This window comes from Jatropha curcas, chromosome 3 (assembly GCF_041381405.1).
Source record: "Jatropha curcas cultivar XTBG-Jc1 chromosome 3, XTBG_Jcur_1.0, whole genome shotgun sequence".
In the NCBI taxonomy this organism is placed as follows: Eukaryota; Viridiplantae; Streptophyta; class Magnoliopsida; order Malpighiales; family Euphorbiaceae; genus Jatropha; species Jatropha curcas.
The window spans coordinates 30,279,805-30,304,937 of NC_143153.1; the positions used below are offsets into that span (position 1 = coordinate 30,279,805).

Sequence of the window (25,133 nt, forward strand, 5' to 3'; positions counted from 1 at the left end):
TAATCTAACCGCTAGACACTAGATTTAGTCAAATAATTATTTTAGACACACTAAATTATTCTCTTATTTATTTATTTGAGCCCAGTAATTTCCACGATATAATTAATTATGAGAAAATCTTATCTAAATTTGTGCCACAACAATTTCAACTCACTATCTCCAATAATTTTTTTTTTCTTTCCAAAAAAAAAAAAAAAAAAAGAGCATTTGTGTCCACACCAGATATAATAGAGCATTTTGAGCTAAGCTAGCAATTTTAATAATTATTAACTGTTAATAGTTGTCATGTGCTTAACTAGTGATTCATCGATCGTTAAATTTAGCAACGTTTCATGATCTGTTTTTTCAAATAAGAAATAATATAAATATTATGTTATCGAGATTTTAAATTTAGTCAAAATAATATACGCAGTATGAAAAGTCATTACCAAATGTACATAGCCATTAAATAAAAATATGTTTTTATTTATTAATTGGGTGTATAAAATAATTGCTTGCAATTTACGTTTGAAATAATTTTCCCTTCTTACAAGTGACACGTGCTTTAATGTGTTTTCGCAATTGGACTTTGTAGTGGTCCTAAATTCTTAATTCTGAAACGACAATTCAAAATCAAAGGTGGCCGAGCAGGAGGCAGGCAGCCTGCTAATTCGAGACTGAAATTTTATGGTAAATTTGGACTCTATTTCTTCCCCCCCTTCAAAAGTTGGACCATTCAGATTCCAAAATCTGCTTTGTTTCGTTATTTTAATGATGTCATCTTTGATTCAATGTTCTATTTTCTCATTTTGACTCATCACATCAGCAATGACAAAATCTCAAACATTTATATCCACCAATGTGTGTACATGTGAATGAAGACACAGCGTAAGTGATTTTGTTTCCTTTTTTTTCTTGCAAGAAAATTCATATGCCCTTCGTTTACTGGAAATAACTTTTAGAGAATATATATATATATATTTTTTTACAATTTTTTTATGTTTAGGATGTTGATGAACGGGGAAAAACTAAGTTTTTTTAAAAAATTAAATATTTATAATTATTAATCTATTAATCGTTGATGACCAACGCCACTAGTTACTGATCATAGCCAACTACCACAATGAGTCACTAGTTACTATTAATCAGAATCACTAGTCACGATGACTCCCACAACTTACTATTTTTTTTCATATTTAGTAATAAATTTAAATATTACATTTATGTCATTTTACATATTTTTATAGTTTCATAAATTATAAATTTCAATATTTTTCAATTAATTTCCGTCAAACAACAGAAAAATGATGGTTTAGTCTTTACATACACGTGTATGGATGTGCATAAATATACTGCTAATTTTTCATCAAGAAAATATGAAATTTTGAAACGCAATTCCGTCCATTTTCTTGAAATAGCTAAATACTTCCATTTTCTTCAACGTGGAAACTTGATGTGGACATATATTATATTCTATGCAAAAGCAAGACACGTAATTGAATAGATGAGGAGTTAGGTGGTTTATGAAATTTACGTTGGGTTTCAAAGATGTTTACGAATTAAATTTATAATAGCGATTTATAAAAAACTATAAACTCAATCAAACTAACTATTATAAAATTTATGAATGCAGTTTGATTCTATTTAGACAGTTTATGTAATCTATGAACATGTTTTATATATGTGAAAAAAAGAATTTGCATCCTTTTTTCCTCGAGAATGAAGTTAAAAATTATATTTATTTAATTATTTAATATTACTTTAATTTTCATATTTTAACTCTTGAGCAAATCATTAAATTAAGCAATTTATATAGTTTGAATTCAAACGTTAACACTACTAATCACGTTTTTTTATATTTATACTAAAATAATTATCAAGCCTATGTTTTTTTTAAAGGAATTATCAAGCATACGTATAATTTGCAATTAAGGTGTACTAATGCATTTTCCATTAATAACTTTAAATTTGTATTTGTTTTATTTTATTTTAGTTACTATAATTTAATAGATATAATTATTAAAATATAATTAATATATTAATTAAAAATCAAAAATAATTCTAAGTCTAAGCCTTTTTTTTTTCTTCTCGAAAGAATGTCACATAATTATAAGCTGCAGGTTAGGTCAGGCTTCTTTGATTTAGTGGACCAAGGAAGCCGCCCAATGTGAACCTCACTTGATGTTTCCTCTTCACATGAATAAACAGGAACTTTGAACATTGGGCTAGGTTGCTAACACTATATATATACAAGTAAGATATCATAAGCTCAGCAGCAACGTTTTTTTAAACTAGTTTCTTTAAAGTAATATTGACAGAATGGCTAGAGATTTTCTGAACTACCTTGTCCGCTGCTTCTTGTTTGTTCTTTTATTTCTTGGCTCAAAAACACAAGCTCGACCATTGAATACCTTGGAGTCTCATGGTCCTAGGGTTCGGGACAAAGGTTTCTTTGATGGATTGTTTCTTGGTGCCATTAAGCAATCAGGACCAAGCCCAGGACAAGGGAATAGGTTAACTGATTCTCGGAGTTTTGGAGGCATTAATAAGGATGGTCCTAGCCCTGGACAGGGACACTAGCGGGTTAATTATGAATTACTAGTTAGTTGTATTTCTTAATTAATTATTACATTGAAATTTGGAATTGCTATATAGAATTTACTATGAAACCCGTTTTGAGTAGGACTAATAATATCCTTTTTTTTTTTTTTTGAAAAGATATATTGTGTAATATCATGGTAGCAATCTCGCATATTAATGTGTAATTAATATCAATATGGTAATTAAGTATATATGTATTCAGTACTTACTGGGTGTGAGTTTTAGTAGTTAGAAGACAGTATATGCTTATCCTTTGTTTGGAAGGGAGTTTTTTTTTTTGAAGCAAGAAAATTAACTATGAAAAATATATAGAAAAAGATATTTTTCCTTGTTTCGGAAATTGAAGGAATATATTTGAAGAAAGTATTTCATTTATTTTCCACTATTCACTCAATAATAAATATAATAAAAACAACTATTTTCTTATAAAAAATAATGCTTTTTTAGCAAAAAATAACCTATGTTAGTGAGGGCAAATTAAAAGTTGAATGTAATAGCCCAGACCTATTAAGATATTGTCAGCTTTGGTCCCATGAGCCCGCACGGTTTTGTTCCTGGGCCAGCGAAATCACGCCTGATAGCCGAAAACACGTCTTGGCATCCTAAGGCCTATCACCTTATATTTACATCACTTCCACCTAGTGCGTAGTCGATGTGAAATTTACCTAAGGTGTTTGTGCCCCAAACCTAGGATGTCACGTTGAATACATGAAATGATAATTGACTTAAAATTATCATATTTTTATGGATAAATAAAAAGCAAAATTTTGGGACCTTTCAAATAATAATATATAAAATAATATTGATATTAAATTAAAATCAATAAAAATTTAAATTAACACATCAACTATCGATAATAATAAGTTAACCGATGGGTGTTCGATGTATTTTTAGTTGTGAAATCTAGTTGTGAAATCCTTGATAACAAAAATAAAAGAGCCTTTGATAGCAAAAATAAATAAAACTTATATAGATAAAATAATCATATATATAGTGGTGATATATAATATATAATTTATAATTAACATAGGACAAAACTTCTGCAATATGATTATAATTCCTAATTAGATATGATAAAAGTATAAATTAAAAATTTTAATTAGCATAAAATTTCTCAATTAGGGATTTTATTAAATTTACATCTATTAAATTTAGAGTTATTTTGTACATAAAGATTTTTTTATTTTTTTAATAGTTTTTTATTTTACTTTGACCTAATAAAATTTAATTTTAAATATGCAAATAATCATTTATATTTTTTCAACTAACAAAATTAAATTCCTTAAAAATATTTTTATCAATTCATAAACTTAATAGAGTTATCTTTGGCAATTTCAATATTCCTTATTTCAACTTCAATATATATTATAGATTATGGATAGACATAGAGATAGATTAGTCAAGATTGAAAAAAAAAAAAAAATGCAAAAGCTTAAGGACCCATTTGGTTTAGGGGTTCATATTAACTTATATACGATAATGATTAACATTGATGAATCTTGATATTTAGTAAAACATTGGTAGCGGACCAATTGATGTTATAATATAAAATGACCATTAAAAATATAATTTTTTAATATATTATGGTGTATAATGTATTTTTTTTAATTTTAAGGTGAATATTATTTTTTATTTTATTATATTATATAAATAAAAATATTAATTAAATTTTTTAAAAATTAAATTTGAATAAATTTTATTATATTTAAATAATTGTAAATAGAATGATGATAAAAATATTAATTAGTAGTTATCTTATTCATGTCAAAAAAAAAAAAATACTAGTAGTTATTTTATGAACTTAATGCCTCAGTGAAGTCTAAATATAATATAAATATAAATTAATTGCCAATTAACATAAAAAAGCTCCATATTAATTAAAAATTTTACCGAACACATACAATTTAATTTTGATTATGAATATTCTAAACAAAATTGTTGGTTATTGATCACCAAGGTTTTTATTGATGATATTGAATGTATTTATCAAATAAATATGAAAACTTAAAAAATATAAAACAACTGAATATTGGAGTAGATTATTTTTCCAGTATAACCGAATTATGCTTGGTCCTTCGAAAGGTGAAAAAACCTCGGTCCCCTTTCGTTTCAAACTCGAAAGCAGAAAATAGAAATCCCGCAGGGAACATAGTCCACAGCGGGAATTTAAGAAATTAAATCAGCAACAGATCTCCCGCTCTTCCTTCCTCTCTCTTTCGGTGTCGGTAAAAGAAAATGGGGAGCTCATCGAAGGACGACGCTGGCAGCGATGGCGAGACCTCAAGTGGAGACGCTCCTCCTTCCAATTCTGGAGTCTTCTCCGAGGGCGAGCGCGTCTTGGCCTATCACGGTCCTCGCATCTATGAGGCTAAGGCATTATTCTCTCTCTGCGCTTATCTTGAGTTCTTATCTGCGCTTATTCAGTTAATAACTAAGTTAAATTGGACTTGTTCATTGCCTACCGCTTCTATAAATTTGAAGTTTACTGTTTAATTTTGATTCATGATGTTATGATCTGTTTATTTGCTGAGAATCCTGATATATGGAATGGAACTGAGGTCGATAGATCGAGTTCAGTGGCTTGTCACTCAAGGTCGTGAAAAGCTGGTTGTGTAAATTAGGGTTTATAGTGTTTGAAATGTTAGTGTTGGAAAAATGCAGTGGTGTGCTTTCTTTTAAGTCGAGACAGCGTAATTATATGTGACATCGTGTATTTGTATTTGTGAATACAGCCTTGTAATTCATGAAAAGGTCGTAGCATCGTTGATTGTTCTATGGTTGTGCTATTGCTTGTATAGTGTCCTTGATTTTGAAGTTGCTGAAGAAGTCATTTGGATTCACTTAGATGCAATAAATAATATCTGCCTTAAAATTCAATTTCTATTTTATTCTCTGAGATATTTTCTTTTACAGTTGTACCAAAAAGTGTATATCCTAGGATTTCCTTTGTTTTATCGTTTTAACTTTCTGTTTTTATCCTATATGCTTTTGAATTTAGGTTCAAAAAGCTGAGCTTCGAAAGAAGGAATGGAGATATTTTGTTCATTACCTTGTAAGCTATTCTCTTATTTTACCCTTCTTGAGCGTTGCTTATTTTTATAAGGTGCTTTGTTTGGAAGCATCTTCCTATTATAGCTGCTAACAGTATTCTGTCTGGCCTAACAGTTTTTTGCATGCCTAAATCACTAAATTCACAATTATAGTATGACCTTGTTATTATATTGAGTAATGTGCTATTTTCTGTTTTACAGGGTTGGAATAAAAAGTGAGTATGCCTTCTGCTCTATTTTCCTACTATACTTTTGAGCTGAGATTTTGGAACTTAATGAGGGACAGAGTGCATGATTTGAAAGGTTATTTCTAAATCTTTTTCTTAGTTTCATCTAAATCAGTATGAGTTGTCTTAAGAGATCCTCTGACATGATTTGCCATCATCTGGAAGTTTTCACCCTAATTCTACAGTGTTTGGTAAACTCACAACTACTCCCTTCTGAAGGGGTAACAGAATATCAGAAAGTTTTAACACGTGGTGCAACAGCTGCTATGTATTGCTCAGCCCGCATGACATAAAGAGAAAAGGAGAGAGGGGAAGAAAAAGAAAAAGATAAAAGGGGGGGGGGGGGGGGGGTTGAACATTAAAAAAATACCTTGTTTTCATGAAAATTGCAAGTCTCATCTGCAAAATGGTTTTTATTCCACAGGTCATGCTATTTCTTGCATTTATTCTGAGGGTTGGCCAAAAGAGGTCTTATTATAAGTTCTGTGTTTTGTCTTTAGGTTAGCTTTCACAATTTTTATTGTCAAAAAGAAACTTTTGAGATTGCAAACCAATATATTAAAGTTCTCATTTGCATATGCTAGCTGTATATGCCACATGTTATGCTTGCATTAGTGCCAAATAGTATTTATTAGAACTGCATATAAAGTTGCTATGTTTTTGGAGAAGAAAGAATTAAGGAAAATGGTTCAAATTGGATAATTCTGGAGATAGGATACATAGGCAGCTTTTGAGATAATTGAATGAAATCATGGTATTTAAAATCTTTAAAAAGTTGCATATTGACAATTCTGTGTCATATATTGCTGCCTTCAGTAAATCACCAAATATAACAATACATGGAAAGAAAAAGTACTATGTTCTATTTTTGTACTATCAATGTTTTTTTTATTTTTTATTTTTTTTATTTATAAATTTTTTCTTATTTTTATATATGGTTGTCAGAGTTCTTTACGATCAACAAAGAAACAGTTGTCCCCTTACTTTGATTATATATGGCTTATGAATAAGACTAACCATCTGTTGTCGGACACACACATTTGGATATCTGAGAATCCATGTTGAATGGGATAATCTCCTGTTGTATTTGAAAATTATAACGCTTAAATGAAATTAGGTAGTTAAATGCAAAAGAAATGGCAAAGAAGTTTATGTTGCCTACTACAACTAAGAAACTTCAGAAAAAAAAAAAAAAGTTCAAGTAGATGAGGACTACCACCAAAGAATGTTTCCGATGCTCCTCTTGTATGTCAGTTGGTTGACCAGCTGTTAAGGATTGAATGAGATTTCTGATTTGAAGCCTTCTTCTATTTATTTATTTATTTATTTATGTACAGTATTCACAGTCTCGTTCTTTAGAAGCAACTAAACTATTTTAAAAGTTCAATTTTACTATAATCAAAGGGTGGCCCAAAACTTCTATATTTTGTTTGGGGAAGTTTTCTTTAATTAATAAGCATGCCCTTTTCTGGAAAGGTATACAATAATCATGTCTGTGGCTTGCACATATTGCCAACAGTTGGGATGAATGGATAGGCCCAGATCGATTATTGAAGCATACTGAAGAGAATGTGATGAAACAGCAGGCTCTCGAGAATAAACAGGGTGTTGATAAGACATCAAAGCTTGGACGCTCAGCACAGACTAAGCCAAAAAGCTCTACTGGTTAGCTTCACTTTATATTTATCTATTTAATAGTTGAGTTGAGTGTGATGCGAAAATTGCTAATTATGTATTTCAACCTCAAATGGCAGTCTCTGCTTGATCCCATTCATTTTGCATTACCGTGTCTTTGTTACTTGCTTAATGAGAAACTTTTCTTCCTCCGGTGTTATCTGGGAGAATAAATTTACTGATTCTCAGGTCAATGAGTGTACATGTTCGCTCTCTCCTTGCCTCTCCCAATTTCTCCATTGCAGTGATTCTTGTCTCCTTTTTTTTATATGAGAATGTACATAGGTTGCAGACTTTTTTGGCTGTACTTGCAAAAAATCGGAGATGTAATTTTCCTTATCCTTAATATATCAAAGTGTTCATAGTTATAGATGTATTCACTTTCAGAATGTTTAACATGGTCATTATAGTAAACACATCTGCTTTGGTTGATGATCTTGTGGAGTCTCCCTCTAGAGATATTCACTCAAAGTCCAGTAATTTGTGGAAGACAGGAATATTACCATTGATATGCTTGTCAATCATGCTAGTGAATTGGAGATTTGCATATTCTGATTGCCTAACCTTTGATGATTTTTAACTATGTTTTCTATCTTTTTCAGAGTTTAACTGCCTTTATTATTACAAGTTGCTAGCATTTTTAACTGTTTTAACTTATAATTTCCCAGTTTAATTTTATTATTTGTCAATTGAAATAATCTATTTTGCATTATAAAGCTCTTGGTGCTTTTTCTTGATTTTGGATCATGGTTATTTAGTTGTGTTCAATTAGAAATGTTTTCTTTGTCAAGTTTGCTGAACTGTGGAAGTACTTGGTGTTAGTTGAGATGGTAAATAATTCTGTCTTATTAACGTTACTCATTTTGATTTTCCAGATGCAAAAGCAGATAAAGAAGACCAGAAAAACAATGGTCTGTCATTTTCAAAAAGTTCTGTTTTTTCATTTTCCCTTATTTTCTTTCTTGAGTTTAGTTGCTATTCTTTATCATCTTTATTTTCTATATGAGGTCCTATTATATTTAAGTGGTCCTTGTAATTCTTATTGTTAGTAATTCTAGTTTTGTTTTGGTCATTAATTTGTATAGTGAAGGTCCCATGAGAATCTTAGCACCATCGATTCCTAACTTATACTGTATTGTTTAACATGCAATTCTCTTAAATCGACCATGTGGCACTTTTAGGTCATTTTGATTTCCCAACTTATGGGGGCATACATGAGTATCTCACAGGGAACAACAAATATGAGTTATTTAGGATTTTATACATTAAAATCTTTCCTGGTTAACATACTTTGCAGGCATCTTTAATATTTATGATTTCCTAGTGTTTATTATCAATCCTTTCTAAAATTATAATGACAAAGAATTTTGTTTATAAAGCATAAATTTTTTGTTTTTTGCAGTGGGAAAAGGGAAGAAGCGGAAGAGTGACTCCGGGATTGAGGTGTGTTTTCCAGCATACTGCTTTTTCTGTTTTGAACTATTTGGAGGATGCAATGGTGTTCTCATGCTATTATGTTGCATACCTCATTTTTCCTGTATTGTACTTCTTTCAGATAGACCTATCTGAAATATTTATGCAACTAGGGATGCTCGTGGCTAGTTTTCTAATAGCTGTACTCACCCTGCCAACTTAAATATATACTTGTCGGATTTACCTACTTTTGTTTCTATTTTTATTTTCATTATGCCAACAAAACAAAAAAATACATTCATAATTCAAAGTAACTATAAAATTTGAGATTCACCACCATAAATGGAAACAAAATAAGAAGAAACATCAATTCAATATTTTCTTGATCTTAAACATTGCACGCATGCTTACCTTGTGGCTTATACACCTTTCATTTCGGAATTTCAAATGTTTTTTCGTGTTCTTCTAAATCTAATGAAGATTATTTTGTATTGTTAATTTTAGAAGGATAATTTATCTGCTGAAAAGCTTGTCAAGATCCAAATTCCATCAACACTAAAGAAGCAACTTGTTGATGATTGGGAATTTGTCACCCAACAGGATAAGGTATATATCAATGACATCAGGGACTTTTAGAATCTCTTTTATTCAATACTGCTATTGCACTCATATCATGACATAAGATGCATGACTGCATTCATACAACTTAATACCTTTTTCTTATTCCTACGATTACATCTCTGCATACAACCTGAAAGGAGAATACTATCGTATACTTAACCTGTAAGTAAACAACTCTTTTCCTGCTGTTTCTGCTTTATATATTTAAACCTTGTGAAACCCTTTGGTCATCTCTCCTTCTCCGAGAAAATTTCAGCCCCATTCTTTATGACTCTTCCATTGCCTTTCTACTTGAGTTATTTCATGCTTATTAAAGTAATTAAGTCATAAATATGTGCGAAACAACATTCATGAAATCAATGACTTGATGCTTGTTACAGAATTAACTTTATTGAATTTCTGTCTTGGTGATATGAATTATTTCTTTACTTGATATTAACAACCAGACAGCACATCTGTAACTCTCAACCCTTAGTCCCAGCTAATTTGTTGTTTCTTGATAATCCTTGCTGTTTGGTTCTATATCTCTATGATAATGCTCTTTTGATTACTGAGAATGGGACACTGGCACTGGGAATAAATCCTTCATTCCCTCTCCTCTAGTATTTGGAAACTTGGTATGAAAAGTCAATGAGAAATCAAGATTGACATTGTGTTTGTACCCTAATTTTCATTAAAAAATTGGTGTGACAAGTGATAGAAACCAAAAATGGAAACTGTGTAGGATGTTATGGCTAAGGTTTGGAATTTGTCATTGAAATGTTCCAGATATGTTTTGAGAGAGTTCTGCCTATGACCTACACAAAAACTCATAAACCTTAGCCTAAGTAGTGCCAATCCTGAAGAAAACAGAAGGGTTGTGATATGTCGTGGTCAGCATAAAACTGCATTCAGATCCTTTCGACTTGAGATTTTTGCCAGAAAACAGTTTGTTATTTCACAAAGAAAGGTTTTGATTTTGATTTTTTTGGTTAAGTATCACAATCTGCAAGCGAAAATTGAGCAACTTACTTCCCTCTTATCAAATTTTTTTTTTATTCATGTTTAAATTAATTTCTGTTGCCCTCCAGGAGCATGATTGTATTCAATAGATCTTCTTCAACACATTATTATTGTGCACGTATTTTTCTGTAAGTTAGAATCTGAATTGTCCCCACTTTATGCCGTTTCTTTTTCCTGCAAGTGTATGGAATTATATAAATTGGAAGCTATATGCTACAAATCTGTATAATGTTTCCTTTTTCAGGATAAAGTGCAATAATGATTTGCAAAAATGATAACTTGAGTTTTTGTGAGTATATATTCTTATAATAATATAGTCTATTTGATGGGATTTGTTTTTTGGTTGCAGCTTGTTAAACTTCCACGATCACCGAATGTGGATGAAATATTGACAAAGTACCTGGAATACAGGTCTAAAAAGGATGGCATGTAAGTTCTATTTTAGTTCCTGTTGAAATTGCATGAATCAACTGTAATTGAATTCATGTCCTGGCACTTGTGCTTCTGAGCCTATGCAACTATTTTTATAAATTTACATCTGAATATGCCAAAATCCTGGTGTGACCCATTCTTGAATATATGGTTTTTTTGACTTCCCCACGTTTCAATTCAATTGTCGGATAGTTCATTTATTTTGAATATAAAATTTCCTATGAATACTTCGATAGAATATTCCCCACATTTCAATGCAATGGTTGTTTTAGATTGATGATAAGATTAGCATGTATTGGACTTTTAAATTCTAAATTTTGTCCATATTTGGAATTTTGCACATGTAAATGGATGTAAAAACATGCTTCTAAAAGAAAAGTATAAAAGGCTTTCTTATATTCTTGGTTTGCACATGCATATTGGCCAGTTTTAATTTCTCTCTCTCTCTCTCTCTCTCTCTCTCTCTCTCTCTCTCTTTTTTTTATTTTTATTTTTATTTTTATTTTTTATGTTTGCAACTAATTCACTTAGAGCTATTTCTCATGCTTGTTTAAGATGTGGGTTTGGAAATGCCTTAGTTTGCACTGATAATTGTGGTGTGGACTATTCTTTTCTTGACACAGGATGACTGATTCGATAGGAGAAATTTTGAAAGGGATACGTTGTTACTTTGACAAGGCATTACCAGTAATGCTTCTATACAAGAAAGAGCGGCAACAATATTACAGTTCTGTTGAAAATGACACGTCTCCATCAACTATATACGGTGCTGAACATTTGCTGCGTCTCTTTGGTATTCTCATAACTCTGATGTTATGCTTTTGTTTTTTTGAACAAGGGAGAGTAACAGTTCAATCAAGTTTCTTAAGAATTCTTTTGGCTGGTTTTGTTTGATGAAAATTAAACTGGTCAATTGTTAAATTTATCACAATGATGTATTTTGCTATTTCTGGAGTCAACTTCTATCATTTCTGGCTTTTGAGAAGCATTAGTATCTACCTCAAACCTTTCAGTTTTGTGCAACAGTTGATATCCATTTTTATTGCCTTTTGCAATGCAATCATATTATCAGTCTTTTCCTTCTTGAAACACAATTTGAATGCTCCTTTTTACTAGAAAATCCATTTTGGAAAAGGGTTTTTCTTAGGTGTGTAAGAAAATCCTTCCTGGCTTGAACTACAGATTTGACAGTCTCACATTGGTAGATGATTATTCTAATGTTGAACAATGTTAAAGAAATTGATTTTCCATTTTAATGAAGTTGCATGTGGGTAGTAGAACTCAGGTAGCAATTAACTTATTTGTTGATTGTGGAATCTCTCTCCTCATAACTGCCTCCTCTGACTCGCTCCCTCTCTTTATTATTAGAATTGTTATTTGTTTTTGGTTTTTAAAAGATGGGGATGCAGAATTTTGGAAGCCTAACTAAATACACTACAAGCCAAGAATCCAACCATGGGGTCAGTAGTAATAGCCTTCATGAGTTGGTGTGTTGTATTCCACAATTTCCTGTGGGTACATGAGCAGTCTTCCATATTTTTATTCGTATCGTTGACAGTAGATGATCTGCTTCTTTTAGTAATAAATTTTAGATTCAATATATTGTATAGAATTAGTTACATGCAGAAAATATATAGTTGTCCTTAAAGAGGAGTGTTCAACTTGTTCGCCACATTTTATACCAATTTTTTGTATTGCTTGATGTGATGCTAAAATAGTGTTGTGTTTACCCTCGGCACTAACAATTCATGGATGTGTAAGGAGTATGAATAACAAAATGATGCATTTTCAAATGAGAAAATTGAGATGGTATAAAATGTTTCTCAATAAAGATTTTCCTGATTATAGTTAGCTCAGAAATATTATCTTCACATACTTTTGCAAATTGTGTAGTGTTTCTCATATTTATTTAGCTTCTTTTTTTTCCCCTGCAGTCAAGTTACCTGAGCTATTGGCATATGTTAACATTGAAGAGGAGACATTAACGCGCATGCAGCAGAAATTGCTCGACTTTCTCAAGTATAGGCTCATTGCTTACACATTCAGTTAGCTTTTAATTTTTTTTTTAGATAAAACTCAATGCTAAGAAGTTCTGATTATATGCATGTTCACCCACTCATCTCTATATTGACTTGAATGCCTGAAACTGAAAGTTTGTCAAACTAAAAGAATATATTGGTTATGTAATGGTTTACATGGCTGACATCTTAGATCGGTCTCCTCGAGCTCATGAAATCACGAGTGCTATAAACTGAAAGTGAGTTTTAGTTTTAAAAAGCTGAGGTGATTCTTCCATGGAATGAGTTAATATAGATGTGTTCTACACTCTAGTAATCATCAAGTGGTAGTCTGTTTATTAAACATCCTCTCACAAAAATCTCTTAGAAATTTCCATCATGGCAATAATCTACAAAACAAAATTCTGGGACAAATAAGTTGTTTTTCTTCTAAATAGATGCTTCTGTTGTCCAATCTAAATTGGTAATCTCTTTGATGCCTTGCAGATTTCTGCAGAAAAATCAAAGTACTTTCTTCCTTTCAGCATATGATGGATCTAAAGGTTCTGAAGGCAAAGGCAAAGGAAAAGATGAGTGAGCAGTTGCCCAAGTGCTCTACCTTATCTGTTATTCCTCCTATCATCAGTAGGTGAAAAATGCTGTGGCAGATCATTTGCCTTGTCATCTGCTGATTTAACTCAACAGGGAGGTAAAACATCTAATTGTTGTTGTAACAATAGCATTGGTTATTCTTTTCAACTTCAGGGAAGGGATTTTTAGCAATTTTAATGAGGGTATGTGCAGTTATGAGGGATCTTATTCTTATTTAAAATAACTTGTAAGGCTTAACTTCATTTAGCTGATTGAAATGTGCACGAAACGATATACTTAACACTGATGTAAAATGCGCTACATAATTCGAAAAAATGTATTCTACGCATCTGCAAAGTTGAAGAATTGATAGTATCATTAGACATTAGTATCTGCTTATATTTCAGCTGATTAACTTGGGTAGTTGGTTTGCATGAATAAATCGGAAATCAATATTGTTGATATTGTATTTAATGCTATTCATTTCATAGAGAGGAGAAAATACATTCAGCTTTTGCCCCGCAGGCGTTTGATGATATTATTATCAGGATTCTGATTTCTGAGGGTAAAACCTTTATTTCAGTTTTAGAGCTTAAGAAGGGATGACATTATTATCATCCTTATTGCTGTTATCAATATCTGCTTCATTCGAGCTTGCTTCCTGCCACATCAAGCACGAACCTATACCTCACGTCATTCCTTTCCATTCTCTCAAATGCCTTGTTCACATAATCCACCTTTACTAACTCAATCATTGATGACAAACTGTTCTCTACCCAAAATTCCAGTAGTTCCTGCATATCTTCTATGCTTCCAACGAAGCTCCCTGATATATTTTTCTTCCCTAGATGGTGACACAAAAATGAAGACTTAGTTACAAGCATTTCAGTGTTAAAAAACAGGTACGAATGAGAGTGACATACCTGTACTTAAGTTAGTAGCAACAAACTGCAGTGGTTTTGGAGCAGCCCCTACTATAATAAGCTTCCCGTCAAACTTGAGAAGTGAAATGTAGAAGTCCAAAGGATGCACAGCAGGTACAGTATCAAGGATGTAATCAAGGCTGTTCGCAGCCTTCTCCATTTCGCCTGCCTCGGAGCTCACCAGAAAAGCATCAGCACCTAAATGCTCTAAAGCCTCTTCCTTCTTTTTCTCTGAAGAGCTTATCACAGTCACATGATGCCCCATTGCCTTGGCAATAAGCACACCTAAATGACCAACACCACCTAGACCCAGAACACCTGCATTCAAAGCCTTATTAGACCCTTTGAACTGTTTCAAGGGACTATAGGCTGTCACTCCAGCACACAATAGTGGGGCTGCTTGCTCTGGTGCAAGCTTGTCTGGTATTCTAACGACAAACCTGCATTATTTGTCCCCAAATTAGGTTTAAACTTAATAAAAGCTTTAAACCTTTGTTTGGTTAGGAAAATTATTTTAAATTTCATATTTTCCATTTAGTATGAATGGAACTGTTTATTTTACTTCCAGAAATTCAATTTTGTAGAGGCGATGAACAAATCAACTCGTTTGCTGGACTTACTCACCTCTGATTGACAACCATAGCAGAAGAGTAGCCCCCCTGAGTGATTCTCCCATCTTTGTCTATGGCATTGTAAGTAAAAATCCTTTCGTTGCAATATTGCTCCATCTTGGACTTGCAGGTCAAGCATTCCCCACAAGACCAAATTATGCACCCAACTCCTACAATATCTCCGACTTTCAATTTCCTTACTTCTGGTCCTAGTTCTACAACTTCTCCTACCACTTCATGCCTTCAAATAAATCAAACAAGCAACAAAAAGTTCAATAGAATTTTAAAATATACACCTACGTATTTTTAATATTTAAGATATATACCCTGGGACTAAAGGGTAGCTTGTTTGGTAAAGCTCGCCCCTTGCCTGATGAAGATCAGTATGGTCTACCCCAGAATACAAAACCTTCAACACCACATCTTCTGCCCCTGTTTTCCTGTTCATGGGGAAAATTAATTAAGAGATAGATCATCAGTAGAAAAGCAGACGAAGAGAGAGATAGAGAGATCATAACTTCATAAAACTGACCTAAGAGTGAATGAGTAAGGTGAAAGATATCCTGATGAATCTCTTGCCGCCCAACCAATGACTCTTCTCCCCTCCATTTCTGTTTTCTTCACTTAAATGGACTGCAATGATGAGAAAGTACCATCTAATATACTTATGGATGCTTCTTTTTGGGGTATTTATATCCGAAACAGAGTTCATGATCATGGCCTTTTTACTATGCTATTCTTATTTAATATTCATATATGTTTTCTGTTAAAAGTGTATAATACTATGTTTCGGTACAGAGCATAAAACAGACAAAGGCTGCTGTGGATAAGCCAAATTATTAAAATAGTCCTGGCTGCGTTGGATAATCGAACATTTACATTAATCGGACGAAAGCAGAAATTTAAAAATATTACATAATAAATGGCGGTGAAAATAAGAATTAAACTCATGACATTTAGTGATGAAGACTTCCGTCTTAACCATTAGGTTAAGAATTTATTCACTGTCACCAAATATTTTAATTTTTATTCTTTTGCTTTCATTATTTGCCCTCTTAATTAAAACCTTTAAATTATCATTGATTTTTAGTTTGAACTTTATTTGTCTATTTTTTTTTTATCAAATCAAATGATTTCACCAGTCCGCATGGCGAATACTATTCCATTTTAAAAGCACTGAAAATACTTCTTCTTTTATTGAGAAAAAGCAAGGTGTATAAAATAATTATACATATAAGATAAGAAATATCATATAAAAAGATTATTTACTTACTAAAATCTAAAACCATCAAATTTTCAATTGTTCAACCAGTACAGTCCTCATGCATTTTTTTGTCATCGCACACGTCATGGTTCTTCAACCTTTTTAGTCTGATTTCGCCGGCTACTTCAGGTTTTACTAATAGTAATAGTCAAACTAGTAAAATAGTAATTTTTTCCCAAAAAAAGAATATTATTTTTTTGAACAATAAAAAAAGAAAGAATATTAATAGTAATAGTTCAACTTAAATTAAAACTTGACTTGTTTACAGTAGTCGAGTTTACTGCCACTGGGCTTATCTACTGGCTGTAACTTAAAAAATGTTTGAAATGCCGTTGCAGTTAGATGGGCCCAAAACTTCTAATTTCGCGTGGCTGATGATGGTGCGGGTCAATTACAAGCCTCGGGTCATGAGCACATGGTGTTGGTTCTATTGCCACACTCTCAGTTCACTCTCTCTCGACATTTTTGATTTAGTCTCTATAATTGAATAAAAACCAAAGAATATTTTGCTCAAAAGTTTCTCAGTTGATTATGGTGATGATGATAATCAGCTGAAATTCCAAATTTAACATGGAAACCGCCGCTCTCCGTCACGCAATCGCAATCGGCGTGACCGACTTCCCCTTGAGTCGCTCCAGACGGAGGCGAGTCAACTCGGTCAATCTTATCTTTCACCGAACTTCTCTTTCTTCCCGTTTTCACCTCAAATCCATATATCCTCCTCGCAAATCCTTCAATCCCCGTTACCAAACGCTCCGTTGTTTGGCGGAAGCTAAAAATCACCGAGATCATGACCTCCACCAGCACGACGATCACCCCCACCACCACGACGACGACCATGACCTACATCACCATTCCCATCATCATCATCATCATCATCATCATCATCATCGAGATGGCGTCGAGCTGAGTGGAGCTCAGAGAAGTTTTATTAGCTTCGCAAAAGCGGTGGGGTGGATGGACCTGGCCAACTTGTTGAGGGAGCATTTGCAGCTCACTTGTTGCTCCGCGGCCTTATTTGTGGCAGCTGCTGTTTGTCCTTACTTAATACCCAAGCCAATAGTCAAGCCTCTTCAAAATACCTTCATGATTATCGCTTTCCCTCTAGTTGGGGTAAATTTTTCAGTACTAAGTCATATATTTATCTATTCATCTTGTGTAATTTCAGTCGATTTTGATTTCTCTCGTTTTCTTTTTAAGTGATCAGAATTAGGATTCAAAGTCTCAGGGTCTATTTGGTTGGCTATTCTATAAATAGAAATCGAACGCAAATACTGAAGTAGAATTTCATTGCCATTTGAATTAAAATGTGTATAATAACCTTGAATATGAATTGGAATCAAAACCTCGGAATGGGATGTTTGTGATATCAGATTGTTCCTATTCCATTGCAAACAGAACTGATCCTTATTTGTTTTACTATTTGGACATTATGGGGTGTATATATGTGCCTATTGCTGATATCCCTTTGCCATCATTTTCAGATACAGCAATTTAGGTAGGGGAAAATAACTGTTTATTTTTTTTGTGAACCTAGTTTCTTCGACCCTTAACCACTGCACAAGGATGGGCTTTTTATCATTTCATAAAAATTATTTCAAACTTTTTGCTAACTAATATGTAAAACCATATGCCACTCTGCATGTCAGGTCTCAGCATCTTTTGATGCTCTTATTGATGTTACTGGTGGGAAGGTAAATATTCACGTGTTGATGGCCCTTGCAGCATTTGCATCATTATTTATGGGCAATGCCTTGGAAGGAGGATTACTTCTCGCAATGTTCAATCTGGCTCATATAGGTGAATATTTGAAGCTAGTGTATCAGCAACAGTTACTTTTATTGCCGCACTAAATTACATAATCACACTCTTTTTATTGCAGCTGAAGAGTTTTTCACAAGCCGCTCAATGGTGGATGTTAAGGAGTTGAAGGAAAATCATCCAGCTTCTGCTCTTGTGCTGGATGTTAATGATGAGAAACAACTGGACCTCTCTGATTTGTCGTACAAAAGTGTCCCGGTGCATGATGTAAAAGTGGGCTCATATATTTTGGTCGGAACTGGTGAGGTCTGTGATGTCAAAGTTGTAATCTTATTTTTAAGAGAATGCTTGATTTTAGTTGCAACATTCCTGATATTATTGAGATTTCAGCGAGATAAAGAGATAATGAATCATCACTGTTGACTGTACTTGTCCTTGATTATCAAGCTATTGAGACTGCATTGTCACTTCTATACTGCAGGCCTGTGCCTGAGTATTCATGAAGCTGTGACTTCTTAGAGCAAGTCACTAGATTTTATTAGTTCTAGTAACTGAGTTCTTTAGCATCACCATACTTCCAACTAGGATATATTCCATTGCCTTCACAGGTTAATTCATGGTATGACAGTAAAAAATGTGAAATCGCTGAACCACTAGTTTCATAACTGGGGCTATTATCATGTTTAGGCCGTGCCTGTCGATTGTGAAGTTTTCCAAGGCAGTGCAACAATTACTATTGAGCATTTGACTGGTGAAATCAAACCTATGGAGGCAAAAGTTGGAGACAGAGTACCTGGTGGTGCAAGGAATGTGGATGGTAGAATGATTGTAAAGGTGTGTTATCAATTTTCTTGTGATTAAATTATTTTAGAAGTTTGTGACAAAAGGAAGTTGGCATTCCTTTTCTTGTTTTCTCGGCATTGTTCTATTCTGAAAAAAACTTTCTATATTCAGTGTAGAGTTCTGAATGAAGTTTTAATTACTTGTTTCAATATACTTTTATTTTTCACATATGACTTATGTTCTCTATTGTGCTGCTTTATTGACTATTATTATTTTTTTTATTTCTTCTGAATTTGATTCAGGCCACCAAGATGTGGAAAGAGTCAACATTGAACAGGATAGTAGAATTAACAGAAGAAGCACAACTAAATAAACCAAAGCTTCAAAGGTGGCTGGATGAATTTGGCGAGCGTTATAGCAAAGTGGTTGTGGGCTTGTCCGTTGCTGTTGCTCTGCTTGGGCCATTTATTTTTAAGTGGCCATTCATTAGCACATCAGGTAACTTGGATGATGATTTAATAGTTTTAGTAATGCTCTTTGATAATCAATCTTACTGCTTCTCTTGAAGTTCCTTATGCTCTTGATGATGTTCTCAAATGCATAATTCTTATGATAGCAACTGATTGTTATGTATGCTTTGCACATACTACTACTGATCTTTATGGGGCCTTGATGTACTTATGGTAGTTTGTCTACTCGTGAGATGATACGTAGATGTGAATAGATGATTCTTTGTAGTTACTTGTTCTATCTTTTTCCATATAAAATCTGTTGAGTTTTACTTCCTGAGTATTCCAAATTTGCTAGAGGATAACTTATTGAATATAGAGACATGATCTTGCAGTTTAAGTTTCTCAATATATATAGCTAAGACAAAGGAAATCTTGTTTTCCTGCCAAACGAAGAAAATGCAACATGGTTAGCAGAGCCCCTTTTGGCCATTCTGCTTTATCTAAAAGCATTCTGCTTTATAATCCAAAAAAGATTGCTGATTCAAACGTTTGCGGGGTGGGCAAAATTCTTCTGATTTTCTCTATGTCTAGTTTGAAACTGCCAAGTCGTTCCTTTTTGGCACTGCTTTTTTTATTTATCAGTTGTGTATTTCTGGCTTGATCCTTGCATATATAGTTCTCTCTCTCTCTCTCTAGATTGAATTCTTCAATGAATATCTAATGCAATGTTCAATATGAAAATATTCTTACTTCTGTCTTTTCTGGTGCTTGGATAACGATGCAGTCTGCAGAGGATCAATATACAGAGCGCTAGGACTGATGGTGGCGGCATCACCATGTGCCTTGGCTGTAGCTCCATTGGCATATGCCACTGCTATTAGTTCTTGTGCTAGAAAGGTACTTATCCTTAAGTACTTAAATCACATATTGAAATTTAAAAAAATATGAAGAAAGACTATCTTCAAAAGCTGAATCTGTACAAGTATTATTCTCCTGATACTGTTAACTATGTAACCATTTGGTAACTAAGTTGGAGTTTCTTATTCTATGTTATTCTGTTTGTGTTTTTAAATTTTTGTGTCGGTTTACTGGAATAAGACCATGCTAGGACTCATTCTTCATGAATCATCAGTATCTTATATAAAGATAAAACTAGGTTCTATGCATTTATTTTATGAAATAACCAAAGCACAAAGGACTACCTTATCTGAAAAGTGGAAGAAAAGAAATTGTCTTTTAAAAAAATAAAATGGTAGCAAAGACTTTTTTTTTCTTGTTTTGAAGCTAAAGTAGAACTGAAAACCTCTTGTATGGTAATCTTTGTCTAAAGGGAATATTGCTTAAAGGAGGCCAAGTTTTAGATGCTCTAGCTTCCTGCCACACGATTGCATTTGACAAAACTGGGACCTTGACAACTGGAGGGCTTATGTTTAAAGCAATTGAACCAATTTATGGACATAAGGTTGGAAAAAAGCATGCAGATGTCACTTCTTGTTGTACTCCCAACTGTGAAAAAGAAGCTCTTGCTGTAGCAGCTGCCATGGAAAAGGGTACCACTCATCCTATTGGAAGGTAAACTTGTTGAATATGTACATTACTGGTTCATTGCTTTTCGATGTGATCAATTAGGATTATTTTTCTGACATTGGATTCTAAGTTGAGCTTTTACAACTTGGGCCACAGCAGCTTTTAGCTGCAATTCATCTATCTATTGGGCTCACACATCTAGGCACAACAAAGGGGAAACATTGTTAGGTATCTTTACCCTATCCATCTCACGTGCCAGCTTATTGTATTTTGCCCTCTAAGAAGTTGGTGATTTTTGTACAATTGGGTGTTCATGAGCGAAGTTCTTTTTGTATTTCAGTATGTAATGAATTAAAGAGGTTCTTATTTAGTCAAGGCTACTCCGGTGTGGGGTATATACTTCTTAGAGATCATATAGTTTCATTCAGAATGCAATTCAGATATTACAGTGCTTGCAATTGATTCAACAAGCCCTCTTGTCTATAGAACCTCGAGAGGCAAAGGTTTTAATTTCAGTCTCTAATTGATGCGAGACATGACTGTGTTGGCTGTATTTGGAATTAGTTATATTTTCGTAATTTATCACTGAAGTTTTATTTGTTAACCATCTAAAATGTTTGATTCTCTTAAATGTCAACTATTTGTCGTTTACTTACAGTCATTCTTCTGCTTTTTGCAGAGCTGTTGTGGATCATAGTATAGGCAAAGACCTACCTTGTGTTTCTGTAGAAAATTTTGAGTACTTTCCCGGCAGAGGTCTTACTGCAACTCTGAACAACATGGAGGTACTTTGTTTCAAAAAATAATTTTAATGAGAAAGTAAAGGATTCATCTGTTTTTCTGGATTTAAATGTTTCTGAAGAAGCTTCTTGTCCATTATTCATTCTGTAATTTGCTAGAAGGTTGATCTTTATCACTTGCAGCATTAGCTCAAGTTTTTTATTTTTATAGTCAGGAGCTGGGAGCATCAAGTTGTTGAAGGCATCACTTGGATCTGTAGAGTTCATCACTTCACGTTGCAAATCTGAAGCTGAGTCAAGAAAGATCAAGGAAGCAGTTAATGCATCTTCTTATGGAAGTGACTTGGTTCATGCTGCCCTTTCTGTAGATGAAAAGGTAAGCTGTCATCCAATAGATTTAGTTATGCACATGATTTTTAGTGAGAATGGAATTGGAAATGAGGTCAATTTCATGCTGAATGTCCATATTAGTTGCAACTTAAATTCTAACCTGAACTTTTCCCGCCGGCAAATCAAACGGGAGCTCAGTTTGGGTCATTTATCATTATCATCCTAACCATTAGCTGAAATTACTGTTAACAGTTCTAAGGGCATGATATTGCCGCACTTCAAGTTCTGTTAGTGCTAATTCCAGTTGTTCCCATAACCAATAACCAAGGACAAACACCTAGGTGTATGTGAGATAAAGAAGGCATCGTTACCAATTGTTGGTTTGTCTTTGTACTTATTCAGCTCTTAAACCATAAACTTGAAGCAATCTCTTGATCTGCAAAACAGAAATTGGAATATTAGAATATCCAACATGCATTCTCTCTGCACTCTTTAATTGTTTTTATTTCCTCACAGTCCAAAGGATTCCTTGCATTTCCTGTAGTAGTTGATCACTTCGTCTGCTAATTCCTGTGGCCCCATGCAGAAACTTATTCCTGATATATTGAGGGAGCGGCCTACTATAGTGCACTCTGGTCAACTATTCCTTTCTTTATTTTTTTTTGTCACAGACGCAGAAAACAAATAGGAATTAGTTGAAGCTATTTCCTCCTTTAACCACACCCCCCCCCCCCCCCCCCCCCAAAAAAAAAAAAAAAAAAAAAAAAATTCACGAGTCATATATACATGATCATAGTTTTATGCCATAACCCATAAGGTTGTAATATATATGATTTATCAATCACAGTGTACATCATTCTTTTCCATCTCTTGATTTTCTTTGCCTCTATAAAACAGTAGCACCAAAAAGGGCAGTGGGCTGACTGTGGTTCAGCCATGATTTCGTGTTTTTACATAATAACTCCCTATGCAGGTAACATTGATTCACCTAGAGGATAGACCTCGACCAGGGGTTTCAGATGTCATTGCAGAATTACAGGATCAAGCAAGGCTCCGTGTTATGATGCTAACTGGTGATCATGAATCAAGTGCATGGAGAGTTGCAAAAGCTGTGGGTATCACTGAAGTTCACTGCAGCCTGAAGCCTGAGGACAAGCTCAATCATGTGAAGGGTATCTCGAGGGATATGGGTGAGCTCCACAATAAATTTTTTCATTATCACATTAATACATATGTCTTAGATTTTGGTAGCACAAGGACTAGTTGTCAATTTGATTAGGTTGATCTCCTTCAGTAGATTTGTTCCAGTATATTGACATCCATGCTTAGCTAGCTTGTATTTTACATGATAACCTAACCTAGAAATGAAGATATTACTAGTACTTGGCTCCCCCCATTCATCATGAAATTCTTATACAATGCCTAAATGCTATTATAAAAATATACAGGATATGTATAATCACACACATTATTTGCCACTGTTTTTTTTTTGACAAGTACTTTAAATATCTCCTTGTCTACACTCTTCCTGAGGTAGAGTGACAAAAAGCTCAAAAAATTTTGCATCGGTATTTGAATCAACAATATTTTCTTGTTCGTTTTTCCTTCATAGATATGATGTCAAGCAACATCTTTCCTGGAATGATCTGCAGTTGCAAGCTGCTCAAGTTATTCTTGTGAAATTTTGTGTCTTACTTTCTGACCTACTATGGTGAGATGAACAGATTTGGGGATTTGTTACAGGGGGAGGTCTGATTATGGTAGGTGAAGGTATCAATGATGCACCAGCACTCGCTGCTGCAACTGTAGGGATTGTTCTTGCACAACGCGCAAGTGCAACTGCAATTGCTGTTGCAGATGTCCTGTTGCTGCGGGACACAATATCCAGTGTTCCATTCTGTATTGCCAAGTCCCGCCAAACAACTTCACTGGTACTTTTTAGATTTTTTCTGACATACACTGGATTCTCGAGATCAAGTTGATGATTCTTTCTGACATACACTGTATTAATGATGCAGGTCAAGCAAAATGTGGCCCTTGCCTTGACTTGTATAGTTCTGGCCTCTTTTCCATCTGTTTTGGGCTTTCTTCCCCTGTGGTTGACGGTATAAATCCAGTTTTTATAACTTCTTCACTTCCCATTACTTTATCGTAGAGGGTTGATATTCTTAAGCCTTTTCGATATCAAAGATGTGTTAATAGACATCGAGCAACATTAGCTAACCAGATACTACTTGAAAATATTTTAATAGATATTAGTTAATAGAAGATTTCTTGGTAAATTGATTTCTTTTGTTTCAGTTTCAAATTTGTAGCTCATGATCAATTTTCATTTGTAAATGAATAGGTTCTTTTGCACGAAGGTGGTACGCTTCTCGTTTGCCTCAATTCTATACGAGCTCTAAATGACCCCAAGTGGTCATGGAGGGAGGACTTATGGCATTCTGTAAAAGAACTCAAATCTAAACAGATATCGTTGGAGAAAGAAGGCACAAGCTCAAGCAACATGCAGGCTGCATCTTTATAGCCCTCGCTCTGTTGTATATTTTGGTCTTTTCTTCCCCACTTAGAAACAGGAAATATCCTTCCAAAGTTAAATTTTGTGCAGCTCATTTCTGATTTTTAGATCTTTGTGTAAAGAGAAAGATTAAGAAATGGTGAATACACGACAACTGACAAGTCTTTTTTTCTCCAAAATTTCCCCCAAAATTGTAAAGAGCTCTCCTAACAACCGAATAAAAGTTTTTTTTTTTATTTATTTTAATGAAGAACACATTTTTTTGAACCTCTGAGGTACTTGGAGCGGGAAATACTCATGAAATATTTTTTCACAGTAATTTTTAATGCAATGTTTTAACTTCCACTGTGGCTGTTATTTGGCACCTTATTTGATGCTTTTACCCCCTTTCGTATGTCCAGAGGTGTTAGGAGGGTCCAAAAAAAGAAAGAAAAAAGACAAGGAAGCCATAAGAGTTTCTAATGGCTTCTTAGAAATAGTAAAGAAGACAGGATTTTTACCTGGACGAATGGATAAGCCTCGAAGGTTATGTTTCTCTTAACCCACCCCTACCTTGCCTAGGTTTTGCCGTGATTCTAACTACACATTCGTATTACAATTTTGAGTTGTATAAATCTAAAAAAATTAATCTTTGAAA

The 25,133-nt window shown here is 33.6% G+C and overlaps 3 protein-coding genes across 8 annotated transcripts; 2 read left to right on the forward strand and 1 right to left on the reverse strand.

The window, feature by feature from the left end:
* Positions 1-4,626: 4,626 nt before the first annotated feature.
* On the forward strand, positions 4,627-13,936 carry LOC105639774 (MRG family protein). Of its 4 annotated transcripts, none has more exons than XM_012223926.4 (11): positions 4,628-4,953; positions 5,579-5,632; positions 5,832-5,845; positions 7,377-7,522; positions 8,407-8,442; positions 8,934-8,974; positions 9,452-9,550; positions 10,917-10,996; positions 11,623-11,792; positions 12,934-13,018; positions 13,504-13,936. In XM_012223926.4, the coding sequence occupies exons 1-11, from the start codon at positions 4,816-4,818 to the stop codon at positions 13,592-13,594; spliced, it is 954 nt and encodes a 317-aa protein (XP_012079316.1). In that variant the 5' UTR covers positions 4,628-4,815; the 3' UTR covers positions 13,595-13,936. The 4 variants fall into 4 exon arrangements, with proteins under 4 accessions (XP_037497105.1, XP_012079316.1, XP_037497104.1 ...); XM_012223925.3 differs by having other exon boundaries at positions 4,630-4,953; positions 9,449-9,550; XM_037641177.2 differs by lacking the exon at positions 8,407-8,442 and having other exon boundaries at positions 4,627-4,953.
* A 106-nt stretch (positions 13,937-14,042) lies between these two features.
* Positions 14,043-15,805, reverse strand: LOC105639773 (putative cinnamyl alcohol dehydrogenase). Its single transcript, XM_012223924.4, has 5 exons — positions 15,654-15,805; positions 15,448-15,561; positions 15,135-15,362; positions 14,511-14,950; positions 14,043-14,431 (listed from the first exon to the last, which is right to left on the reverse strand). The coding sequence occupies exons 1-5, from the start codon at positions 15,728-15,730 to the stop codon at positions 14,232-14,234; spliced, it is 1,059 nt and encodes a 352-aa protein (XP_012079314.1). The 5' UTR covers positions 15,731-15,805; the 3' UTR covers positions 14,043-14,231.
* A 970-nt stretch (positions 15,806-16,775) lies between these two features.
* On the forward strand, positions 16,776-24,763 carry HMA1 (heavy metal atpase 1). Of its 3 annotated transcripts, XM_012223923.4 has the most exons (13): positions 16,779-17,498; positions 18,035-18,185; positions 18,268-18,452; positions 18,834-18,980; positions 19,232-19,427; positions 20,166-20,278; positions 20,712-20,953; positions 21,588-21,693; positions 21,860-22,024; positions 22,952-23,168; positions 23,722-23,909; positions 23,997-24,083; positions 24,326-24,763. In XM_012223923.4, the coding sequence occupies exons 1-13, from the start codon at positions 16,956-16,958 to the stop codon at positions 24,503-24,505; spliced, it is 2,520 nt and encodes an 839-aa protein (XP_012079313.1). In that variant the 5' UTR covers positions 16,779-16,955; the 3' UTR covers positions 24,506-24,763. The 3 variants fall into 3 exon arrangements, with proteins under 3 accessions (XP_037497093.1, XP_037497092.1, XP_012079313.1); XM_037641164.2 differs by lacking the exon at positions 18,834-18,980 and having other exon boundaries at positions 16,777-17,498; XM_037641165.2 differs by lacking the exons at positions 23,722-23,909; positions 23,997-24,083; positions 24,326-24,763 and adding an exon at positions 23,591-23,716 and having other exon boundaries at positions 16,776-17,498.
* Positions 24,764-25,133: the final 370 nt, after the last annotated feature.